Source organism: Lissotriton helveticus, chromosome 1_2, assembly GCF_964261635.1.
Source record: "Lissotriton helveticus chromosome 1_2, aLisHel1.1, whole genome shotgun sequence".
NCBI classification, from domain to species: domain Eukaryota; kingdom Metazoa; phylum Chordata; class Amphibia; order Caudata; family Salamandridae; genus Lissotriton; species Lissotriton helveticus.
Window position 1 is genome coordinate 266,538,190 of NC_136058.1, and position 22,909 is coordinate 266,561,098.

General features: G+C 43.7%; 1 protein-coding gene across 2 annotated transcripts in view; it reads left to right on the forward strand.

Moving 5' to 3' along the window:
• Positions 1-637: 637 nt before the first annotated feature.
• PIK3R3 (phosphoinositide-3-kinase regulatory subunit 3) overlaps positions 638-22,909 on the forward strand; it is a 30,291-nt gene continuing 8,019 nt past the window's right edge. The window contains exons 1-7 of one of the 2 annotated variants that reach the window (XM_078671706.1): positions 638-1,299; positions 15,143-15,251; positions 16,490-16,588; positions 18,490-18,670; positions 20,594-20,719; positions 21,645-21,787; positions 22,264-22,440. In XM_078671706.1, the coding sequence (XP_078527832.1) occupies positions 1,122-1,299; positions 15,143-15,251; positions 16,490-16,588; positions 18,490-18,670; positions 20,594-20,719; positions 21,645-21,787; positions 22,264-22,440 (1,013 nt within the window). In that variant the 5' untranslated portion in view covers positions 638-1,121. Of the gene's footprint in view, positions 1,300-2,874; positions 2,929-15,142; positions 15,252-16,489; positions 16,589-18,489; positions 18,671-20,593; positions 20,720-21,644; positions 21,788-22,263; positions 22,441-22,909 lie in introns of those variants that run through there. The other variant, XM_078671707.1, reaches the window with a different exon arrangement.

The window sequence follows — 22,909 nt, forward strand, 5'->3', positions numbered from 1 at the left end:
GTCAAGCTCGAGCGAAAAAAAAGATAGATAAAGAGAGGCCCCTTCTGTCAGAAAAATGCTTTTCTCGCTCAACCATCCCTTTTCCCATCCTCCTCCTCCCTGCTCCGTACGCCATTTTCTTTTTTTTCCTTTTCTTCCCTTTGTCCCCCGTAGAAACAGCTTCCGCCAATCAGCGTCAAGCCGGTACTCCTCGGCTCTCTTGGATTCGACCGCTTGCATAGCCAATCAGCTACTCTGCACGGAGACAAAAGACTGAAGAAGTAATCTCCTCATTCCTCCGCCCCTGCCCCTCCAGCTGGCTCGTGCGTTGGTACGCACCAACGAGCGGAGCGCGAGCCCCCTAAAGGGGCGGGGATAAAAAGCCGCTGTGGAACGTACCATCTTGCAAGTTCTACCTGCTTGTTGGAGGGGGGGGTACAGGTCTGTGGGTGAGTTTCACGCATCCCACCGCACGATTCTAAACAAAATCATCGTTGGGGAACAACTGTCGATATTTACAGTAAGACTGAAAACGAACACAGACTGTGGCAGCACTGAGGAGTGACTTTGTGAAAATGTTGTGATACCGCGTCTCCCCCATTGCGAAAATGGTCTGACCCGAGGAGTTTTGACGGTTAGTTCATCGACCTCTTAAAATGACTTCTAGTCAGGAGAGGGCCTGAGAAGGGAGCAGGGAGTAGAGCTGGCATCTACTCTGCAGCTGACTGAATGCCCTCCTGACAAGAAGAAGCTACACAAATATATGCATAGATATATATATATATATATATATATACAGCGTGCGTCGACGACAAGACTGTTTTGTAATATTTACATTTTTAGGTCAGAATTTGTTTTTAAAAAGACTTTTTATCTTCTCCGATAGCTTCCTTTTCTGTGTCGGATTATTTAATCATTATATATTTCCATATTGTGGAGTCGCTGGTTAGCGCCTATGCAATAGAAAGCACATATATATTATATATATATATATAGTTACAGATCAATTTAAGAACAAAAAGCGGAGGTCCGAAGCAGTTTATTTTTTGCCAAGGATTCTCCCCCGCTCCTCCCCAAGACTGTTAACCAAGTCCTCGGAGCAGAGTTTTGAAAGCACAAGAGGAGCCGCCGAGGCCAGATATATGCCACACGTCGTGCGGGCAGAGGAAGGACTGCCCTACCTACGGCTGCGGCAGGGCTGGCAAGCCGGGCAGATGTACAACACCGTCTGGAACATGGAGCAGGAGGACGCCGACTGGAGGGAGCTGATGCTGCCCTACTCCACCGAGCTCATCTTCTACATCGAGATGGACCCTCCAGGTACTGCTGCCCTTGTGCATGGACGTCCCAGAGGGTCTTCCCCCTGTCCTCTTGTGTTGGGGCGCTTTTCAGTAGGGTGCTGGAAAAATGCAATGCAGGGAAGAGAACTGCATGCTTGTGTGTGTATGTATGTATGCATTATATATATTTATTTATCGATCATCAACTAACTTTACATTTGGTAGTGAATTTTCAATTTTGATAACTTTCATGCTGTTTGACAAATGTGCACTACTATCTAGATTTCTATAAAACGTAGCCCGCCAGTCGTGAGAACTTTTATTGCTGATGTGACCATAAACACACTGCACTGTCTTAATGAAGGCATTCCATTTTTTTTGTTGATTTAAACATGTATATACCTTTTTTCTTTATTCACTCTCGCCCGTTCAGTAACTTTCTGCAAGGATCCCCATTTTCTGACAACCTCCTGTCGGTCTAGGTCACCACGTTTTACTGTATGTTACGAACTTAGAGTACATTCAGTAAGTAGCCCTCGGCAGCATTAAACCTACTGTGACGTAGTCCTGTATATTTTTCAGGGAAGGGCATACTGGCTTTCTGCTGAGCAATAATTCTACTTCTCCCTATCCCATTATGCTGACGATACAAAAATGTTCCCTTGCGCTGTTCGGATTGGAATGCATACTCTGTACTGTTAAATGTGTGGTTCAAAGATCTGCGCTGAAAATTGTGCAGACCCTCTAGTCTACTCCTTGAAAAAAAGAATAGTAGTTTATTTTTTCTGCCTTTGCCTTCGGTAGGGTATCTTTTGCAGAGAATGTTAAAAATCATAGTGGCAGCAATTCGTTATACATATCTAAAGCTCAACTTGCCATTCTAACAAATGTAACTAAGAGCAACATTTGAGTTTTTAGTGCGTATCCCCAGCCAAAGACACATCTCCCCTAGTATGAATGAAAAGTGTCAGTGTGGTACACAGTTTCTGGTCCCTCAGACACCCTTTTAAGAAAAGTGCAAGTAAAGAGTTGGTGGATGAATGCACCTACAATTAAAACCATAGCTTCGAATTTGGCAATGCTAACTACCAGTAATGCTCTCTGCTCACCTGTATATTTGAATAAACATGAGATCGTGTAGGGATGGTCGTTAAATAACGCATCCGTTTGGGATGAAAAGCTAATGAGCACTGCTGCTTTCCATACCCCCGTCCCAATGGAAGATGTATTATTGCACCTTACCAGAGCCCCTTTGCCACCCACCTGCTTGGCTGTGAGCCAGTGCTCTCCACCTGTTTCTACTGTGCACTATGCGTTCTTAGAAACTCACTCTGCATGATTGTACACTGCCATCGTGTTCCCAGACTTTTTTGTCTGTGCGTGGCTAGTGATAGCTGCACTTTAAAACATTTGTTCGGGTCTTTTTTTTTTTGTTTCGTTGTATGGGACTGGAGGAGCTGAGCGGGTGCTAGAAATCTTTATTTAATGAGCGCATCCATCATATATGCCTTCCTTGATGAGCCTTAGAAGTCTTGGACATGGTCCAGTGCCCTTACTGGAAGGGGGCGGGGGAAGGAGTCTTGAAAGTGCTCTGCACCCTTTCCATCTTTTGTCAGCACTGCTCACATCCAACGACCCTGCAGACTGGAGAGGCTGCTGAGATGCTCTGGTGAGATGTCCTTCTTTATGCAAGAGCTTAATGAGGCAGTTTAATCCTACAACACTGGGCTTGGGATCTGGAAATAGGTGACCCCTTTTTCTCTTCGATTAGGTTTGAGTGAACTATTTTCATTTCACTTTATGTAATTTAAATCATGGTGCATTTTTTAACATTGTTTAACATTGTCACCCACTGTCGTCTTTCAGCCCCCTATCAACCTTTGACAATTTGTTCTTTGCGGAATGTTTGTAGATTTGGTGTAGTTGGTTTTCGCTTTCTATCGTGCACGTGGTATATCTTGGGCCGTTTCGATCTTTTGGATCATGGACGCAGTAAAAGTAAGAAGCTCTTCTGGATTTTTGAGCGTGCGTTGGTGATTCTAGGACCTGCTCAGCTGAGAGCTGCCTTCCCTCCTAGAAATAGGAACCGGCGCAGGTGAACAAACAGTGCCTTTCCTGTTGGCACTGCCTGCTTAGGGCTGCTCCTTGAATCGCCCAGTGTGTGGACTCTGCAGGCGCAGGAAGGGGTAATAATGCTCCAAGTATGAAGGCAGAGCTGGACTTGGCAGATGTTTCAGAGTATTTCAGCCCCAGAGTATTTTACAGACCTTGCACTTGGAAATGCCTTTCACTCACCCGTGGTACTGCATATTTATTTAATACGGCTTACATTCGTGGAGCTTTTAAGTGGCATATTTTTCTACGTAGACTACATTTACTATTCAATCCAGTGGTATTAAGTGGCAATCAAAGGTACAGCCACTTAATACCACTTTCTGATGTTTTTTCCTTCAAGTAATTCTTAAGTTTGAAATTATAAGATATTAAACAGGTCCGTCTTTACGGTCTATCTAAATTATAAGATATGTATGCGTCCTTCGGGTTTTGTCCTACATGCTGCCCAGAAGCCAGTGCAAAGCTCTGCCAAGTTTTCAGTGCGTGCCAGTGCAAAGCGCTTCCAAGCGTTCAGGATATGCCAGTCCTAAGCGCTTCCAAGCGTTCAGGATATGCATATGCCAGTCCTAAGCGCTGCCAAACGTTCAGTATATGTCAGTGCAAAGCGCATCCAAGCTTTCAGTATATATCAGTGCAAAGCGCTGCTAAGTTTTCAGTGTATCAGTGCAAAGCGCTGCCAAGCGTTCAGTATAAGCTAGTTTAAAGCGCTGCCAAGCGTTCAGTATAAGCTAGTTTAAAGCGCTGCCAAGTGTTAAGTATATGGTAGTCCACAGCTCTGCCAAGCGTTCAGTATATGCCAGTGCAAAGCGCTGCCAAGCGTTCAGTATAAGCTAGTTTAAAGCGCTGCCAAGCGTTCAGTATAAGCTAGTTTAAAGCGCTGCCAAGTGTTAAGTATATGGTAGTCCACAGCTCTGCCAAGCGTTCAGTATATGCCAGTGCAAAGCGCTGCCAAGCGTTCAGTATATGCCAGTGCAAAGTGCTGCCAAGCGTTCAGTATATGCATAGTGCAAAGCGCTGCCAAGCGTTCAGTATATGCATAGTGCAAAGCGCTGCCAAGCGTTCAGGATATGCCAGTGCAAAGCACTGCCAAACTTTCAGAATATACCAGTGCAAAGCACTGCCAAACTTTCCGAATATACCAGTGCAAAGCGCTGCCAAACTTTCAGTATATGCCAGTCCTAAGCGCTTCCAATGCAAAGCACTGCCAAGCGTTCAAAGCGTTCAGTATATGCCAGTGCAAAGCGCTGCCAAGCGTTCAAAGTGCTGCCAAGCGTTCAGTATATACCAGTGCAAAGCGCTGCCAAGCGTTCAGGATATGCCAGTCCTAAGCCCCGCCAAGCTTTCAGAATATACCAGTGCAAAGCGCTGCCAAACTTTCAGTATATGCCAGTCCTAAGCGCTTCCAATGCAAAGCACTGCCAAGCGTTCAGTATATGCCAGTGCAAAGCACTGCAGCGTTCAAAGCGTTCAGTATATGCCAGTGCAAAGCGCTGCCAAGCGTTCAGTATATACCAGTGCAAAGCGCTGCCAAGCGTCCAGGATATGCCAGTCCTAAGCCCCGCCAAGCTTTCAGAATATACCAGTGCAAAGCGCTGCCAAACTTTCAGTATATGCCAGTCCTAAGCGCTTCCAATGCAAAGCACTGCCAAGCGTTCAGTATATGCCAGTGCAAAGCACTGCCAAGCGTTCAGTATATGCCAGTGCAAAGCGCTGCCAAGCGGTCAAAGTGCTGCCAAGCGTTCAGTATATGCCAGTGCAAAGCACTGCCAAGCGTTCAAAGCGTTCAGTATATGCCAGTGCAAAGCGCTGCCAAGCGTTCAAAGTGCTGCCAAGCGTTCAGTATATGCCAGTGCAAAGCGCTGCCAAACTTTCAGTATATGCCAGTCCTAAGCGCTTCCAAGTGTTCAGGATATGCCAGTCCTAAGCGCTGCCAAGCTTTCAGTATATGCCAGTCCTAATCGCTTCCAAGTGTTCAGGATATTCCAGTCCTAAGCGCTGCCAAGCTTTCAGTATATACCAGTACAAAGCGCTGCCAAGCGGTCAGCAAGGATGCGCTGTTATAATGGAGTTGAATACTAAAATAGGTTTAGTATCATTTGGAATACAATAAGATTGCTATGGTGGTTCTTTTGTAAAGACCGGGCTCTCCCAGCTCAGAGCGACCGGACCTGTGCAGTTTTTCAAGTCTCATTGTACAAAAATAAATGGGCGTGATTAACCCAAGTATTCCGGTATTTGTCTTGAGTAGCCAGGGTAACAGTACAGTTCCCGGCTTTGCTTGCAGTTGCACTGTAGAAAGTATACATTGGCCAAAGGCTGTGCATATCTTAAAGTCCTGGTAAAGGCTGAGTCTTAATGAAGGGCTGTGCTTGGAAGGCCGTGCCCGCCCCATAAGTGCTGGGGGCAGCACCTCGAGCGCAGGATCCCTTGACATCGGGCTAGCACAGAGATGCTTTATTTCAAGCCCACTGGCAGCGATTGTGCTTTCTAAAATGAGATGTACCCTTATCGCGCTTTGTGTCTCTCTAAAATAGCTTTTCTTCAGAGGCACTTGATTTTCCGTGAGTACTCATTTTGTTAAGCGCTGCGGATAATGGGACCTTTCTTTAATAACTTGTGGAAAATCCACGTTCTGCAAACTATGGGCTTTTATCGCGACTTTTACCGAAATCGTTTCACAATGCAGAGATCAATAAATTCCCATAGGTGTGAGGTCTGGGTTTTATCAGCAATCAGAGACGTTCGACGGTGATTGAGGAGGACGCCAACCATACAAGATCACCCAGGCGAGTTACGTGTGCAGCTGTATCTGTCGCCTGCCCCAACGTTTGATGGGCTACCATAGTTACTAAGGGATGGAGTATGTTGTGGTGCGTGTAGATACCCTTGGCCCGCCCCCTAACAGTTACCCGATGGGACAGTTTTGACGAGTAGAAACTGCAATACAAATGGTATGTTGCTGGACACGACCTGTCTGCGCTTCCATGTACTTATGCTACTGACTGGCGCTTGTCACTACTCACCAGCCCCTGTCAGCGCTTCGAAGTAGAAGCAGCCCGAAGGCTGATGCCGGCTCCAACAACCTGAATCTATTTTTACACTGCACACTCATTCTTTATGCCCAGCAGATGAGCATGGCTCTAATAAAATCCGTCTTCATAGCCCTTAATAGCATTACCAGAGGCATTTACAATCAATTAAGTGCCATCAATCAAAGCACAAAGGGGCTATCTCGAGTCTGGCTTCTTGTGCACGGTCTGCCGGTACAAGGTTGCCCTATCAGAATCTGTGCCGGAGAATGTGTGAATTGGTGACTCATTGTGTGATGCAATCTTTCTAGCCGTCAGATAGGCGGATCCTTCTTTCCCAGCCGTAGTTCTTGTATCATTGAAACGCGCCTTCATGTTCACATGCATCAGTCGAAGCACACAGTGAAGACTGCAAGTGTAATTTACTGAGTGAAGTATATGGGCACCGGCTGGGCACTGAGATACTCTTGGAAAGACGCCCTGGTCTTGTATATCCGGTAACGCGTTCTCGAAAAGTAATGCATGCAAGAGATTTGCATTAACGTGCCTGCGTGTACGTTTTACTTTCTCCGCCTGAATTATCGTGGTCTCTATTACACTCGTGCTTGTCTACGGCTTGCAAGACATTACATCATTAGAAATACGGATCTGAGGGTGCGCGCGAAAGCAGGTTTGACAAAAACCGTATAAGACCTTACTGCAGTATGAGAAATACAGATCGGAGGGTACAGGTGATATGTTGGGCACTAATTTAAGATACCAGGCCACTGAAAACAGTGACTTGAGGACACACGTGATGAGTTGTTTGTCTGAGTCTGCCAGCAGTCATTTAAGACTTTGTTACTGAACATGCAGATCTCGAGGAGAATTGCATGAACACTTTTGGTTCATTCGGTGGTTATGTTGCATCTATGCACACTACAGTAACACACTACAGTAACATTGAGAACAGTCTTTTTACCAGTATACATCATTGGCAATACCGATAGAAAGGGTTGAAGACGTAGATATGATAACCATTGTGTATAACCTTACTTCCTTAGAAATAAATACAGATCTGAAGATAGATGAGGTAGGTTTGTGATTGGAAGCAGAAGTAAGAGGTTTATTAGACTCCAGAGGTGTAAACCAAGTCCGATTATACTAGCCTCAATGTATGCATAGCAGTAGGTTTGTTTATTGTGGCTTAAGACATTGGATATGTGCCTCTTAATGTACGTGTACAGTAGATTGGAGTACAGTGGTGTATGGCATTACATCATTGGACGTACAGATCTGAAAGGTACAAACAAGGTATATTTGACTACAGTGGTGTAAAAAGTAACATCACTGGATATACTGGTCTGAAGGCACATGTGCTAGGCTGAGCACAGTGGTGCAAAATCATATGTCTCTGGATATACAGATCCAATAGTACATGTGTGGGTGTGACTACAGTGATGTAAGCCGTTATGTCTACGTATTTATAGATCGAATGGTACGTGCAGCTGTGTGTTTGATTGCAGTGGTACAAGGGATTTCCTCATTGGCAATATTGCTCTCAGGTTACATATAACAATAGCCTTTACTAGAGGTGTAAGACATGTTTGGTATGCAGAACTCAAGAAACATTCTTGAAAGTAGAATTCCATGCAGTGGTTTGAGACCTTATGCTAGAACATATATAGATCCCATGGTACATGGGGAAGGGACGTTTGACTAAAGTGGTATAAGGTTATGTTTCATTTGAAATTCAAAGGGTTGATTTGACTATAATGGCGCAAAATGAATAATATTTGACACATAGATTTCATAGTACATGAGGCAGGAAAGTTGACTACAGTGGTATAAGACATTATTATTCCGCATAGTTTGAAATCTATATGTGGAGGCAGGATGGACTAGTGCTGCAAGATATTACATCCTTGGATATCCGATTTCAAGGTCCACATGAGTTGTTGAAGTCTTCTTTTGAGTGGTATGTTCCCCAGCAGACAGAGGCGAAACTGATGATGGTTCCCAGATTCTGTATAGTGAACTGGCGACCCAGAAGTTTTATTACAGGAACTACAAAGCTTTGGAATAGCCAACCCTCTCACATCAGAGCTATGTCCATGTTGCTCTCCTTCAAGAAGGATCTCGTGAGTGGCTTTTTAACAATTAGGCTCCCTTCCATACTCCGTTGAAGTCAGTGCCAAGAAACCCCAAGGTAGATGTGCGCTTAATAAGTTGCTAGAACATAACACTTTGAGGCCGGATTGACTAGTGCTGGAGGGAAGATATTACAACATTGGATATCCACATCTCAAGGTCCACATAGAGACGGGATTGCCTAATGCTGGAGAGAAGCTACTACATTTGATATCCAGATCTCAAGGTCAACGTAGAGGCAGGATTGACTAGTGCTGGAGAGAAGACATTACAACATTGGAAACCCACATCTGAAGGTACATGTGTCAGGGTTGATTAGAGGGACGCAGACATGACTGTCATGAGACCTGCAGATGCATGTTGCACTGTGTTTGACTTAGTGTGTACGTTATTGTATTTACAGATCTGAATGCACATTTTGAGGATTTTCTTCCATAATGTATGATAGGACGTCATTAGAAATGCAGATCTCGAGGGGCATGTGGAAGTAGGCTTGAATTCGATTGCAGTAACATTGTTGCACCATCACCTGGAACCCACCAACACCTGCATTTGAGATTTATCGTCTTGTCCCAAAATCTACCAATTCCCCTATTAGCCCGTCTTATTCCGCATTGTTGCAGGTTTTTTTCTCCGTTCATCTGACTGTACCTTTCCAAGCACCCCCAAGGAAGTAGTCAGTAAAGCGAAAGCAGTTTAAACCGGTAACTAACATATCCCTCTCGGTGATGTGTAATCTAGTCCTTACTGTGCCCATCTTGTCTGTTTTCGACTATATTTAATATATAGTTTTTAAAGGCAGAATATTTTATCACTCGCTATTGCAGGTGAAAGTATGCAGTGTTTAGAGTGTGAATGTTGCCAGCATGGCCATCACCAGATGATGTCCATGGTAGGTAGGCGACCTGCCTCTCTCGGTACAGTGGGTGATGCTCCTCAGTGCTCGCCTCTCGACGGAGCCTCCACCTGGGACTCTGCACGGAAAAGAAGAGGAGGAGCGGGGGCTAAGGGCCGCAGATGGGTCGCTGCCTACAGGGCAGGTGAGCGCTGCCGGTAGAGGCCGAGGGCGGCAGGCAGGGCTTGCTCCGTGCCCCGCTGGGAGTGTGAGCTCTGTGGTAGTATCGGCTGAGGCGAGCAGCAGGCCGAGGCGCCCTGCACCGGTCAAGGCATGCAGGGGAGCTGGTGAGCGGTGCCACCCGTCTCCCTCCAGGACCGCTCAGCACTGGTAGAGGCTGGTCGCAGCGCACGCTGGCATCGGCCCGGGTCCACTCTACAGGTCTAGGTGCCCTGCGCCGCCGGAGGTGGAGATCCGAGCCCAGCCCTGGTGGAGGCGGAGGCCGCACGCCGGGCGGCAGCGGTCCCGGGTCCGTGCCTTCGGGTGGCCGGCGGGGGAGGCCGGGTCCTCGGCTCCGCCCGCGGCGGGGGCCGGGCCGCAGCTCCCTGCTGCTCCGCGCGGCGTCAGGAACAGGCCATGCGAGCGGCGCGCGCTGATTGGCTGCCAGCCTGTCTCCATTCAGAGATTACTCTTCCAACGAATTCTGATTTGAGTTTGGGATTTGGCTCTGAGAGCAGGGTGGAGGAGGGGCGGGGCTAGCGAGGTTACTAACGAGCAAAGCCTCGAGCCGGTGCTGCGTCCGCGCATGCGCAGCCGAGCCTGTCATTGTGTCAGCCAGCACCGAGGCCTCACTGGCTCTGAGTTACACCCTGAGCACTGGCGGGGTTATAGTCTGAAAGAATGGTTTGTCTTTTGTTTAGGGCGGCGGTGTAAGAAACCGGCTTTAAGTAATCTCCGCCGCCTAAGCGCTTTCACGATAATTCGAATAACTACATGTTAATTAAAACATTAACATTTTACACTATAGCTTTGTAACTCTTAAGAGTTCAAGTCTTGGCCACTGGAAATATGCGACAGGTCTGACTAATAATATGCGTCTAGAAAAAGCAATTTATGCGACAAATAATTACTTTGTCATTTGTAGGTCTAGCCTGGGCGCATTCTCTGTTCTGCGAGCCATGCTGTATTGTAGTATGTACATCAAGTCCCACCCACTCCGCCCTTATCTGTCATTGGGTTGTTGGCTTGTTTCATTGCCCTCCGTGAATGCTAGCTTCTGATTCGTTTTCAGGCTTGTTAGACTCTCCCTCCGTAGTACTGCCTTCTCTTCATTTGCAACCTCCCCTGAGGAGATACCCTTTTACATAGGTTGTTACGAATATATGACGATACAACGAATTCCGTTGCAACGCATGCCTTTACCACGCATGCGTTACAACGGAATTCGTTTACCACGCATAAACTTTTCCTCGACTATTTGCGTGGTGACGTCATACGTCGTTAAGAGAAAACAGCATTTTTCCCGATTTCTCTTAAACGACTCTGATGCCGACGTGATTTCTGGTGAGTTGTTTTATTTGGGGGGGAGACCCCCCCAAGTCCCCCTTTTTTTTTTTTTTACCTTTACCACATATGCCTTTACTACAAACATCGTAGTAAAGGCATGCGTGGTAAAGGCATTAGTGGTAACCACGCATGCGTTGTACTGCATGCGTGGTTAAAGATTTCGTGGAAACGGCTTCGTTGTAAAGGCCGTTTTCCCGGTTGTTACACAGTACGTTTTATTTAGTCTATAAGCACTATTTTCTTTAACAAGGTTTTCTTACTGCAGGAGGGTCTCTCGTGGGCGGTTGTAACCTCTGGCTTGTCCTTAGCAAACTGGGAGCTCATTAGGGGCCATTGGATACAGAAGGGGGCAACTCTGCGAGGCCTTCAAACATTTGGAATGCAATACGTCTCACATTTGCAAGAGTTTAAGCTGTTGGCATTGTAAATGACAATGCCTTTCTTTGTTTTAAAAACCAAAACATAAATAAAATGCATTATCATTTACAATGCCAGTACCTCAAACTCTAGTAAATACGTAACCTGTTGCATTGCAGATGCTTGTTACACATAACTGGCGGTGCAAATATTTCACTTTATTAATACCAGTTAGAGACCAAAATACAGCATTAATTGGTCCGGCTAGCACAGTTAATAGATGACCAGTCAGCCTTTTGCAAAGGGCTTTCCACTAAGCATAAATATGAGCTGAGATGCCTTTAATTACTTTTGATCTGTTTACAATAGAAACTTATTTTTTGTAAAAATCTGCAAATTATGCAACAAATGATGGTATATGTGACTGTTGCAGGAAATCCATAATTCTGCACAAAAAAACACTGCAACCGCAGAATCACTTGATTGCAGTGGCCCTGGCTTAAATTAGAGCATTCTGTAATGTCTGTCGGGCATAGTATGCTTTGATTGTTGTTTGATATTAGGATTACAGAATAGTCCAAGAAGACAAAAAATATGAAAACACTTAAATGGGCATTTCATTTACTTATGGCACATTTTAGGTGACAGAAAGTGCCCATTTAAAGCACTGTTCTGATATTTGCATAAGAAAAGCACCAGTACACTGCTGGTATGTTGAGTACTCGTTTTCAGACCATTTTTACCCCCCTCCTCTTCCAGACACCTTTGTGTTTTTTTTTTTCTTTTCTTCATATGATTTGGTTTGGGATTTACAGAGCCTCTATGGCAGTTCCCTGATGCACTCAATATGCTTCCTATCAAAGTCCGTGTAACCCAGAGCTTTAAGTGGGATGGGTCTTGCTGGTGCTCCGGCAGTTCTTAAAAGCAGGTTGCTGAGACAGTGCCCTATTGGGCTCTCTATTTTTACCCTCTGGGTGGGAGAAACAAAATAAGTAACTCTGCAATAGGAGCACTACTTTTGATGTAACTTCAAAGAGACTCGCTTTTCAGTTTTATATAGCTCAAACTTGGAGCGATTTACATGAGCATTAATAAGTGCATATTCATTTTTTGAATCACCAGATTTTGAGTCGACGTCCGGCTCAAACCTGCTTTCCCAGCTCGAAAGTTGGTAGCTCTAGCCTTAGGCCACATCCTCGCTCACAAAAACTGCAGATGAGTTTTTTTGACAAACTCAACATACTATTTTGTCAACAAAAAGCTTGCAAGCATTGGGAATAGCACAATTGCCTTTTTTGGCCTTTATTTGTTTGATCGTCTAAACCTGATTTTCGTTTGGCGATTGCAGTTGATCCATAGTATGCACAGATGCTTTGTTTCCACTTCGGGTAGAGATTGCCTGCTGACATCGTGTCTCCTGCCTGAAGTGACAGGTTAGCATTTCATACACTGCCAGAGTAGCTCCTTCCTATTGAATCCCAGTGTGGTATCTGCAAGAACAGAGTGCATGTCTGATATTTGTCACTATTGGCTTGTTCAAGGTTTTAGGTTATTTTGAATAATTCTCAAATAACATGTATAGCAGCCCATGTACTTACCATCCGATATCAATCGGTTCATGTTAGTAGATCTTGACCCCAATATCGGTATCTCATTATTCAACTATAAATTTACTGCGCTTGCCCTTTACTCCCCAGCCTAGGTCACACCGCACCTTCAGTGGTTCCTTAAGGCGATTCTCACTACTACCGCCCTCCTCACTGGTATTCCTATGCCAGGCTAGCATTAGGTGTACTGTATTTCATAGCCCAGACCATATTCAATGGTATGGTAACTTTGATGTACAATTTGGGAGCGTCATACCCACTCTTATATCAGTGATTCCCATGACCTACTGCTAAACCTAAGAGAAATAGTACAATAATTTGAAGTAGAGGTTGGCACGGATGAGCGAGCAAGCCAAGTTAAACAGGATGTGATTATGGATAGATACCAAATAGGATGTTATGTAGATTTGTTTGGCGCAGCTTATCACCCGCGAGGGTATCCAGGAGCATAAGCTTGGAGTTGCTCTTAGTTGAGCATCAAGGTCTTCAGCTTCTTGCAGAAGTTGAGGAGTGGAGTGCTGTCCGGGTATGTAGAGGGAGTTCGGTACAGAACTCAAAAGATCTTGTTTCTATGCTTTGAGTCTGCTGCGGAAGATCTTTCATTTTCTGCCGATGAGAACACTCAAAACGCTAATTCACGCTCTGGCCTTGAGTGAATTGGATTTTAGCAATGCTTTGCTGATATCCGCTAAGGACTCTAACCTACAGAGCTTGCAGGTGGTGCAAAATACTGCGGCCCGCCTGGTGACCAGTGCTCCCTATCGTGCTTCTTCCCTCCCTCTCTTGCACAGCCTACATTGGCTTCCTGTCCGCAAGAAAATTCATTTCAAAGTGTGCTGCCTGGTGTTTAAAGGCCTTAATTCTATGGGCCCAACATATCTGACAGAAAAACTAGTTGGATATTCCCCGATGCGCTCACTTCGATCTGAAGGCAAAAGCCTGCTCGCTATTCCTCGTATTAAACAGACCAGATTAGGAGGGGAATCCTTCTCCTATTTGGCCCCCAAATTGTGGAATCAACTGCCATTAGATCTTCGGCAGGAAATTAACTATTTGTCCTTTCGGAAAAAACTTAAGACTCAGCTGTTTTAACCTTTCTCTCTCCTGTGCTGTTGTAATATTGGTCCTTAGCGCGGAGATACCCCATTTGGGGTGAGTCAGGCGCTTTATAAATTAATAAAAAAATAAATAAAAAAATACAGCTTTTGGCTATGATGACATAGGAGAAAGTGTGCAGCAAAATAGAAAAGGACAGAACCCTGCCAGGGCTAAATTGTAAGGTCCTACTCGAGAATCCTCATGTTAAATGAGAGGTGACAAGGGTAACCATATCAGAGCAGACCTAGAATGACACAAGGTCCAAGCAATTCTCTATGAAAAATAGATATATTTTATTTATAGTTGATCGAACATAGATTATAAATATACAATGGGTCACAAGAATTTATAAATCAAAATCATTTCATCAAATCCCACTTTCTCCCACACTCATCCAAAGCAAGTGTGGCCTCCTGCCTAGCTTCTGTGGATAAGGGGATTCGTGCGAGTGTGAGAAGTGGAGCACATGTGTCTGATGGTTAATAGCAGCTTCAGCTATATCATGAGGTGTAAAATCCGGCTGGATGCTCTCACGCTCCTCTGGTATTATTATCTAACTTGAATCTGCAGGTCCATAGTTTGTGTAGTTAAGTTGCAGGTCTGTTTTGTGTACTCTGTTATGTCTTTGGTTAAGCTGCAGTAATGACCATTATTCACTTCATAGGCGAGGTCTATTTTGTTATTAGTGGCAAAAGGGGTTTAGGTTATTTAGAGACTAAGATTGCATGATTACCTTAAGCAAGACCATTTTCTGAAAATGGGCATGTGCTAAGCTTTCTTTGGTATAAGAAATCAGTCGTGGATGTACTTTCTGCATATAAACTCCAGTGACTTTGGAAACCCCCGTGAGTGCCTGATGCCAGCACAGAATAGGCAGCCAGAATGTAATATTTGGTTTAATATTTTCATTTTGCCAAAAATACAAGTAAGTCCTAAACAAAAGATTTCTACCACTTGTTTATTCTTAACGGATAGACCGCAAATATGGTAGTTACAAAGCTCCGCGTCTGAGATGTTAGCAATGCTTTTTATGGGAGTGAGGTTCTTGTGCATGGTTAAGTCTTTGCTACAGCACAGAGCTAAGAAGCAGTTTGCACAAACATTTGAGAGAGATTAAAACCGATTTCTACTGTTTCTGTTTTGCAGCTCTTCCTCCTAAACCTTCTAAATCAACGATGCCAGCAAACACGAATGAACTGAAGGACAGCCCCACTTCTCTCCAAGAGGCAGAGTGGTACTGGGGAGACATTTCAAGGTAAGAGTACAGGGGTATGCACTGAACTTCATTCCAGGCTCTCTTCGTGATTTGCCAATGCAGTGCAGGGTATTTCATGAATATTCTAAAAAGCACAGGCACTCACAACCGAGAACTGTCAAATCAGCATGGACCTAAATCGATATTTGATGTCCTTTTAGACCGTTATATCTAGCTAGGCACATCGTTTGTGAAATGGCCCAGTTACGTAATTACTAATTTACACCGTGGGACAAGCGAGTGTTGCATACCTTTGAGCCTATAATGGAGAAGGCTCAGTGCATTTCGAGGATCTGGTAATCCCAGTCGGTTTACTGCGTTTGCAAGCACTTTCCTTTCACTGAAGCAAGTACTTTGTGCATCGCAATAAGTCCACCCCTCACCCCGTTTGAAAACCTGAAGTATATACACATTTAGTGATCTTCATGTTGGTGCTACAATACATGAGCTTGTTATAATAGGGAAACTGCATCATGCCAGGCAGTTTCCTTCACCGCACAGCTTACACTACAGAGCAAGCTGCACGTCCACGTAGTGACCTATTGTAAAGTGAACTGTCAAAGTTGAACCTGTTCTCACCTTTGTTGCCTTTTTGTGCTGTAGAAGCTGTGCACCCTGAATATTTATTTGGGAATTTAATTAATAGTTGGAGCACTGGCAGATAGATGGGTGGAAACTGTATTTTTCAGTAAATGCCTTTTTATGTAGCTAAAAGGCTCATCTGCCTCCTAGTGATTTGTGAGCCACTATAACGCACCGGGGAGCAGTGTGATGTAGAGCACACTTAGGTTCAGATAGGCCAGGTGGCTTAAAGGGGTGTGCTTCGTCCTTTCCCATTAAAGGCCGCCTGTGTTGGTCTGACTCGGACCTAAACACTCAGTGAAAGAAGGTTGTGAACTCCATGATTTCCCTCATCACACAGCTGCTAATGTTACCGGGCCTAAATAGAACCTGTTATTTTCTGAATCGTAAAGTATATAATTTTTTTGCTAAACTGAAGAAGTTCAAATTTGGCCAAAGAAACCCTAGTTCCTCAATAGCTACGCACTCCCTCTCATCCCCATCATACTTAACCGTGTGAATGGAGAACAGTCACACTTATACATTACTGTCTCTTTTGCTCTCTTTTACCTGAAATAAAGCAGTGGTAACTGGCACACTCCCGTTTTAATGTTTTTATGTATGTATCGAGGTTCAGGTAGATCCTTTCTAAGTCACTTCCTCGCTTTTTTCTCCAGGGAAGAGGTAAACGATAAATTGCGGGACATGCCTGATGGAACATTTCTGGTGCGCGACGCATCAACCAAGATGCATGGAGACTTTACGTTAACTTTGAGGTACGTACAGTTGAGATTTCTCACTGGTGTCTACTTCATGAGGTTCTCAAAGTCATCTGATGCTTGAAACCATTGAACCTGCATTCTAGTTATAATAATGTAATACAGTTATACACAAATGTAAATGTAAATGTACAGGAATTTATATAGCGCAAATCACCAAGCGGTCTCTAAGCGCTTGCTTAGGGAACCCGTCCTGGTATTCCCCTGTGAGATAACCCCGGCAGGGTATCCACAAGGTGAAAGCCAGGCATCCCACCGCGAGGGGCCGTTGTGGAGATTAAGCAAGCTATTGCCCAGAGTCGCAGAGTGTGAACCCGTGAATCGAGTAGGCACCGGAGCGAGAATTGTCGAGTCCATGGACATTTTAGGACTCAAGACCCCGCAGAGCCGGGAATTGAACCCTGGTCCCAGGCTGACCTCTGCTTCCAGGTCTGCCTCCTCTAACCAGTGAGCCACACTTCTCCACTAACACGCACTGAGAGTTTGTATAAACTGTTGGTCGGGGTATAGATTTTGAGCTTTTTGACATTGGTAGTGGGTGATGCTGATTCCACACTCCTCGAAAGTAAAGCCGTTCTCTTAAGCATTGCTTTGAGCAAGTATAAAATCTGTTTCTAAACATGTTTTAGAGTCTAGACCGAGAGCTTTTACGTTTGAGTCCAGCATTCGTGACTACATTGTGTTTGGGTTAATAGAGGCCAAAATGAAGATCTAATTCCTCTTTGAAGATTGCTGTTCTCCTCAACATTCTTTTATGAGTTGATTAATTATTTCGACTTATTTTACTTTGTTTTAATTTATGCAGTACTCTGCTACAGCTCTGTATGTTAGTTTGCAAAAATGGTGCTTCTCTTTTCTATAATTAATTTTGAAGAAAAACTAAGACCCATAGAAGCCGAAGGCGAACTAGAGAAAATGAATAGATGGAGAGTGACTATCTTAGAGGAAAGGCTTCCACTTTGTAGGATTGCTGTGGGCACAGTCAGTAAAGGCACGTGATGCACTATGAGTTTGAATTGGCACGAAAAATAATCTGAAGGAAGAATGTGTCTTGATATGAGGAATGGCGCACAGGGGATAAGAATGATTGCAGCAGCGAGGACCCGACACATGTCAGCACGTCCTAGAAAATGAAACTGGAATGCAGAGGAAACTATTTTAGAGCGGCTTCGTGTGTGGTGGGAGGAAGGTAAAGAAAGGCACAGGGAAGCTTAAAGGAAATATTGTAAACTTTTCATAGTGTGCTAGCGAGAGAACAACGAAACGCAAAGAAGAATTGTCAAAGCAAAAACAAAGTAGTAAACTAGTGTGAAATACAATATTTTTGGGGGGCAAGACATTTTTTATCATCTGTGTACTGTGACAATACTCTGGAACGCTGGCCAGGGACGGGTTTGTATTTCACAATCATTAAAACCAAGGGCTTGGTTAATGTGACAAACTGAAAGATTGAAGTGTGGAAATTACAGAAAATGACGTGGATATTAGAATAGAGTTACTTTCGTCAATACAGTACTGTACTTTTTTTTGGTGTCATTTAAACGAACAAGCATAATTTAATAGAGCCCATGAACTCAAAATGCTCTTGCTCCCGAAGCCCCTTGAAAAATAAGAGAACATGTTACCTCCGCTATTACTTTAACTGATGCTTTTTGAGTTGTCATCAGTCCATTTTCCAGCCAACAAATCCGTTTTCCGTCGGGTATCTCAACCCAAAGTGCTGTAATAGTCTGTGCAGTGTCTGCATTGAGAGATGCTTTGGTGATTCTAATGCTGTATCAGCCTACCCTTATGGTATGACGTGCACAGCGCGGTCTTATAACTGGGTTTGTTATGTTTACACAGGCTGTAATGAAATGTACAGCACAGGCTCTAAAGTTGGCATTTTTATTTTGCAGAAAGGGTGGCAATAATAAGCTAATCAAGATTTATCATCGAGATGGCAAATACGGTTTTTCGGAGCCTTTGACCTTTAGTTCTGTCGTGGAGCTGGTTAACCACTACCGTCATGAGTCCCTTGCCCAGTATAACCCGAAGCTGGACTTGAAGCTGCTGTATCCAGTGTCCAGGTTCCAACAGGTAAGATCCGTAAAGATTCCACAGTAAGCGTGGCACGTACCATTCATCCTTTGTGGTCCAACAGCACTGCGATGTGCGAAGGAGGGTGCACTAACCTTCAGATTCATGTTGTTGGTGTACATATGGATTAGCATCAGTGGTTTTTTTCTCAGTATCTTGATTTGGCTGCTTTGCGTCCTTCCAAAAGGTTTATATATGTTGGACCTAGACACAAGTCCAGAGACAATTGGTCTAACTGCTGCAGTAAAGATCTTATGTCCAGCATACTCCACTTTCTCAGCAAGGAGGTTTAAGTTAGTCGGAGAAAGGGGATATATTTATTACCAGAACCTGTCACTTGCCTTGTGAATTAAGCTTATTGCATTGACCTGTACAACCTGCCCAGCATTTTAGCCAAAGTGAACGTTCCACCTTTTGAGGGCCCAATACAAGGGGCCAGTTGCTGTAAAAAAAACATGCTCTTTGGAGGCTGTGCTGTCTACAGAAGGGCAGTTCGGCTGATCACTGTCCCTGTCTGCCACATAATCTTGTTCGGAAACAAATTCATTCCATTCAAGTAACTCATTCCAAATGCTGTCAAAATGTCCCTTCAGCACTGTGTGTGGTCTCCCGGTTAAAGTCTCGGAATACATGCAACAGTTTCTGCTTACTGACATGTCTGGTTTTGATTTATTGCTCTGCAGCCACACCCGATACCCCTGCCTCTCTCCCCTCAACCCACCATGATCTGCTCATTTCACTCCAGGGCATAGTGGTTTCCAAGTAGCAAGCTGTGACTGGATGAGCAATTTTGATCTGTTAAGGTCTTCTGTAGGTTTTAATATGTGACCTGTCTTATTCTTTTACCTGCCTTTTTGTCGTTGTGGGTGTTTTTCCCTCTTGCCCCAGTGCTTCACTTATTTTCCTTTCCCTAGACAGGAGAGGTTGGAAGACTGTGACATGAGGCTCTTTCTTTGCCGAGCACAACAAAATTGGTTATTTTTGGACCTTTTTTGTATTTAACCATATTGGCCTTTTTTATGCATACGCTTTTGCAACTTAGTCATGCACGCGCACCCAAATCTGTGCCTGATAACTCATGGCACAGAATGGCTTTCAACATTGTATATTAAATGGCATGCCACACAGTGTTCATTAAAACGGAAGCATTAGTTAATTCTGCTGTACTTTATTTAAAAGGTTCCTTAATGATAGTTGCAGCTGTGTCTTTTGTAATCTGGCCTAGTGACCCATCAAATAATCCAAGTTGATTAAAATGGTTTGCCTGAAATGCTCTAAGATTCTACCTTCTGTCAGCTTCAGCAGAAGGGCAAATATTCCTGGAGATCTCCACACATTTTTTTTCTGATCCCCTGGGATTAGCGACATAGATTTTCAAACATTATTGGTGTGAGAACAGGTCCCGGTTCAACAGTGTACAATATTTTTAATGGCTTCAAAAAAACAACAAATATTAAAAGAACCACAGATAAATGGAGGGCCTCGCCTTCTCTGCAGAACTCCCTCTCCTCCTTCCCAAAAAATGGAATTGTCAGTGCACGCCTTTGTTGCAAGTCATGAACCCTCTGCACATTTTTTGGGACGGTACGACATACCTAGAATCACCCAAAATTCAGATAATTGGAGTTTTGCGTTATTTCGGTACCTTGATGTCTCGCACATGACTATTTTGAAGGCTGTTCTACTAGTTTTCAACTCTGTCTCCTGGCATAGGGGTTTCCTGGGCTCTTCTAATTATTCATCAGAGCATTCTAACAGTTGTCGAGAGCAGTGATTTTGTGCTTTCACACGCTTGTGTTCTACAAATGTTGCTTCATTCTTGTTGGTTTAATGTTGTTTGAGCTGTACTTTAAACCATTTGAACACTTTTAGTGCCTTCACCTTATTTCATATCTGTGCTCAAATAATGTTGTTCTCTTTCAGGATCAGCTGATAAAAGAAGATAACATAGACGCAGTTGGTAAAAAGCTGCAGGAATATCATTGCCAATATCAGGAGAAGAGCAAAAACTATGATGGGCTCTACGAGGAATACACCAGAACATCACAGGTTAGTTAAGTGTAGAAGACTTCCTGTTAGGTCAGTCAGCCCCCACTGAATATTTGTTGAAAGGATCCCACTACTTCATATGTCTGCTTGGTCTTCGTGACTTGCCTACTCCCTCATCAGACAGTAGTCATCTTTACCATTTCCACAGGTCCCTATCCTTTTTGTGCTGCACCGCTTAATAACCCCACGCGAGAATCTAGAAAAGGGTGACAAAATTGGGTTGGTGCTAAATCCAATAGTCTTTAATGCTTTGCATGCCGGTCTTGCACTATATTGCTACCAATTTTCAAAGCTTGCTGATCAAACCTAGGAACATGGCTAGCAGAACGTGTAATCACGGACTTTGTTTGTAAATCTGATTCTGTGGCATAACTGTACATTGACCATTTTCATGACTAGTATAATTCAGTCTTCAGTGCTTATTAGGTCTGTATTATGTGCAGCTTTAAATTGAAGTGCACTTCTTCTACGTGGGCAGAGCTTTGGTTAAAGCATTGTGCACATAAAAGAAACAGTTAGTTGACCCGAGCAGGGAAATGTCCGGAAGCCAGCCACGAGCTTAAGGACAAGTTATATAATAACACCTGTATTCTTGGTCAATGTTTAACATAGGCCCAGGAGGCCAGTTTCATACCAGACTTTCAGCATAACCACTGACTATATGAGTGATTTCTACTTCAGTCGGTTACGTGCACATTTATCCTGTGCTGATATAATGAAAGTCTTGCCTGGATCCTGCCCTCCTGGACCTTTGTCCATTACCAGCTCAGGATTTTCTCTGAGTTGGTTTTGGGTGAGAAAACTAAAGAGACCACACTCTGCATGGATGTAGCTTTAGTCTTTTGGTCAAAGAAGGTTATTCCTTCCTGTTGAAAATATTTACTGTATTAGTCATTTTTATTGACCCTGCCGTGTCTCCATTCAGGAAATTCAGATGAAGAGGACTGCGATCGAAGCCTTTAATGAAACAATTAAAATATTCGAGGAGCAGTGTAACACTCAGGAACGATACAGCAAGGAGTACACGGAACGATCACACAAGGATGGAACAGACATTGAAATTGAACGGTAGGCCTCACAGATTCTTTTCTGCACCACATTAATCCACCTTGGTTGTATCGTATTATTTTACTCATGGGATTGGTGATATAATGGGGAATTTCCTGTTAGCAGTACTTTTGGCAGTCTGCGACCAGAATGCCCCAAAAAGCATGCACATTTTTAGACGATTTTCCTCACAAGAACCATAGTTTGAGCATTTTCAATAACTAGAGTGCATAAATGTATACTATATTATCATGAGCTATGCTATCATTCCCTGCTCTATTACTGGAAACTAGGGTCTGCTAGTTTCTTATAAATAGCTGTAGCTTCTGTTTCAGATTCTCAAATCATGCTCTATCCGTAAAGTTCTTTCAGGTCCACTTATCTGATCAATATAATTGAAGTTCAGCCTATAAATACAGTAGCTGAATGTCTATGCAATGCAGTTCAACATGCAGTACACTTTTCTTTTCTAAATGTTTATTTTTAATTTCTTTTAGAATTATGCTCAATTTTGAGAAGCTGAAGTCTCGGCTCGGTGAGATCCATGATAGCAAAATGCGGCTAGAGTTGGACTTAAAGAAGCAAGCTTTGGACAACCGAGAAATAGACAAAAAAATGAACAGTATCAAGCCTGACCTGATTCAGTTGCGCAAGATCCGAGATCAGTACCTGGTGTAAGTATGTGCACCAACAATTAAAATCTCCATGGCTAACCACACCACTTGTTGCATTGCAGGTTCTAATCTAAGCCAAATAGATTTGCAGTATTTGTCAGAGTTGGCCAAAGGTGGATTGTAGTTCTCTTTGTTTAGTTTTTACATAGGAAAACTTCACTTTTGGTTGATCTTTAAAGTTTTGTTAAGATTGTTCAAGAAAGGTGATGGGAATACATGGCCGGGTTCGAAAAGTTGCACTTTGCACAGAGACGTTTTAGTGGCCACTGCAGAAAAGTGCTTGAGAGAACACCACCAAACTTAGCACTAAGAAAGATACCACTGCCAACAGTTTAATATGTGTAATTTGTTGTAAATTTGAAAAACAACTTTTGGTAAATTTCCCAAAAAACGGAGGCATTTTTTGTCAGTGATCTATTGATAATTTGAGTCTTGAGAGTTTGAGAATTTTACGATTTTAACTCAAAAA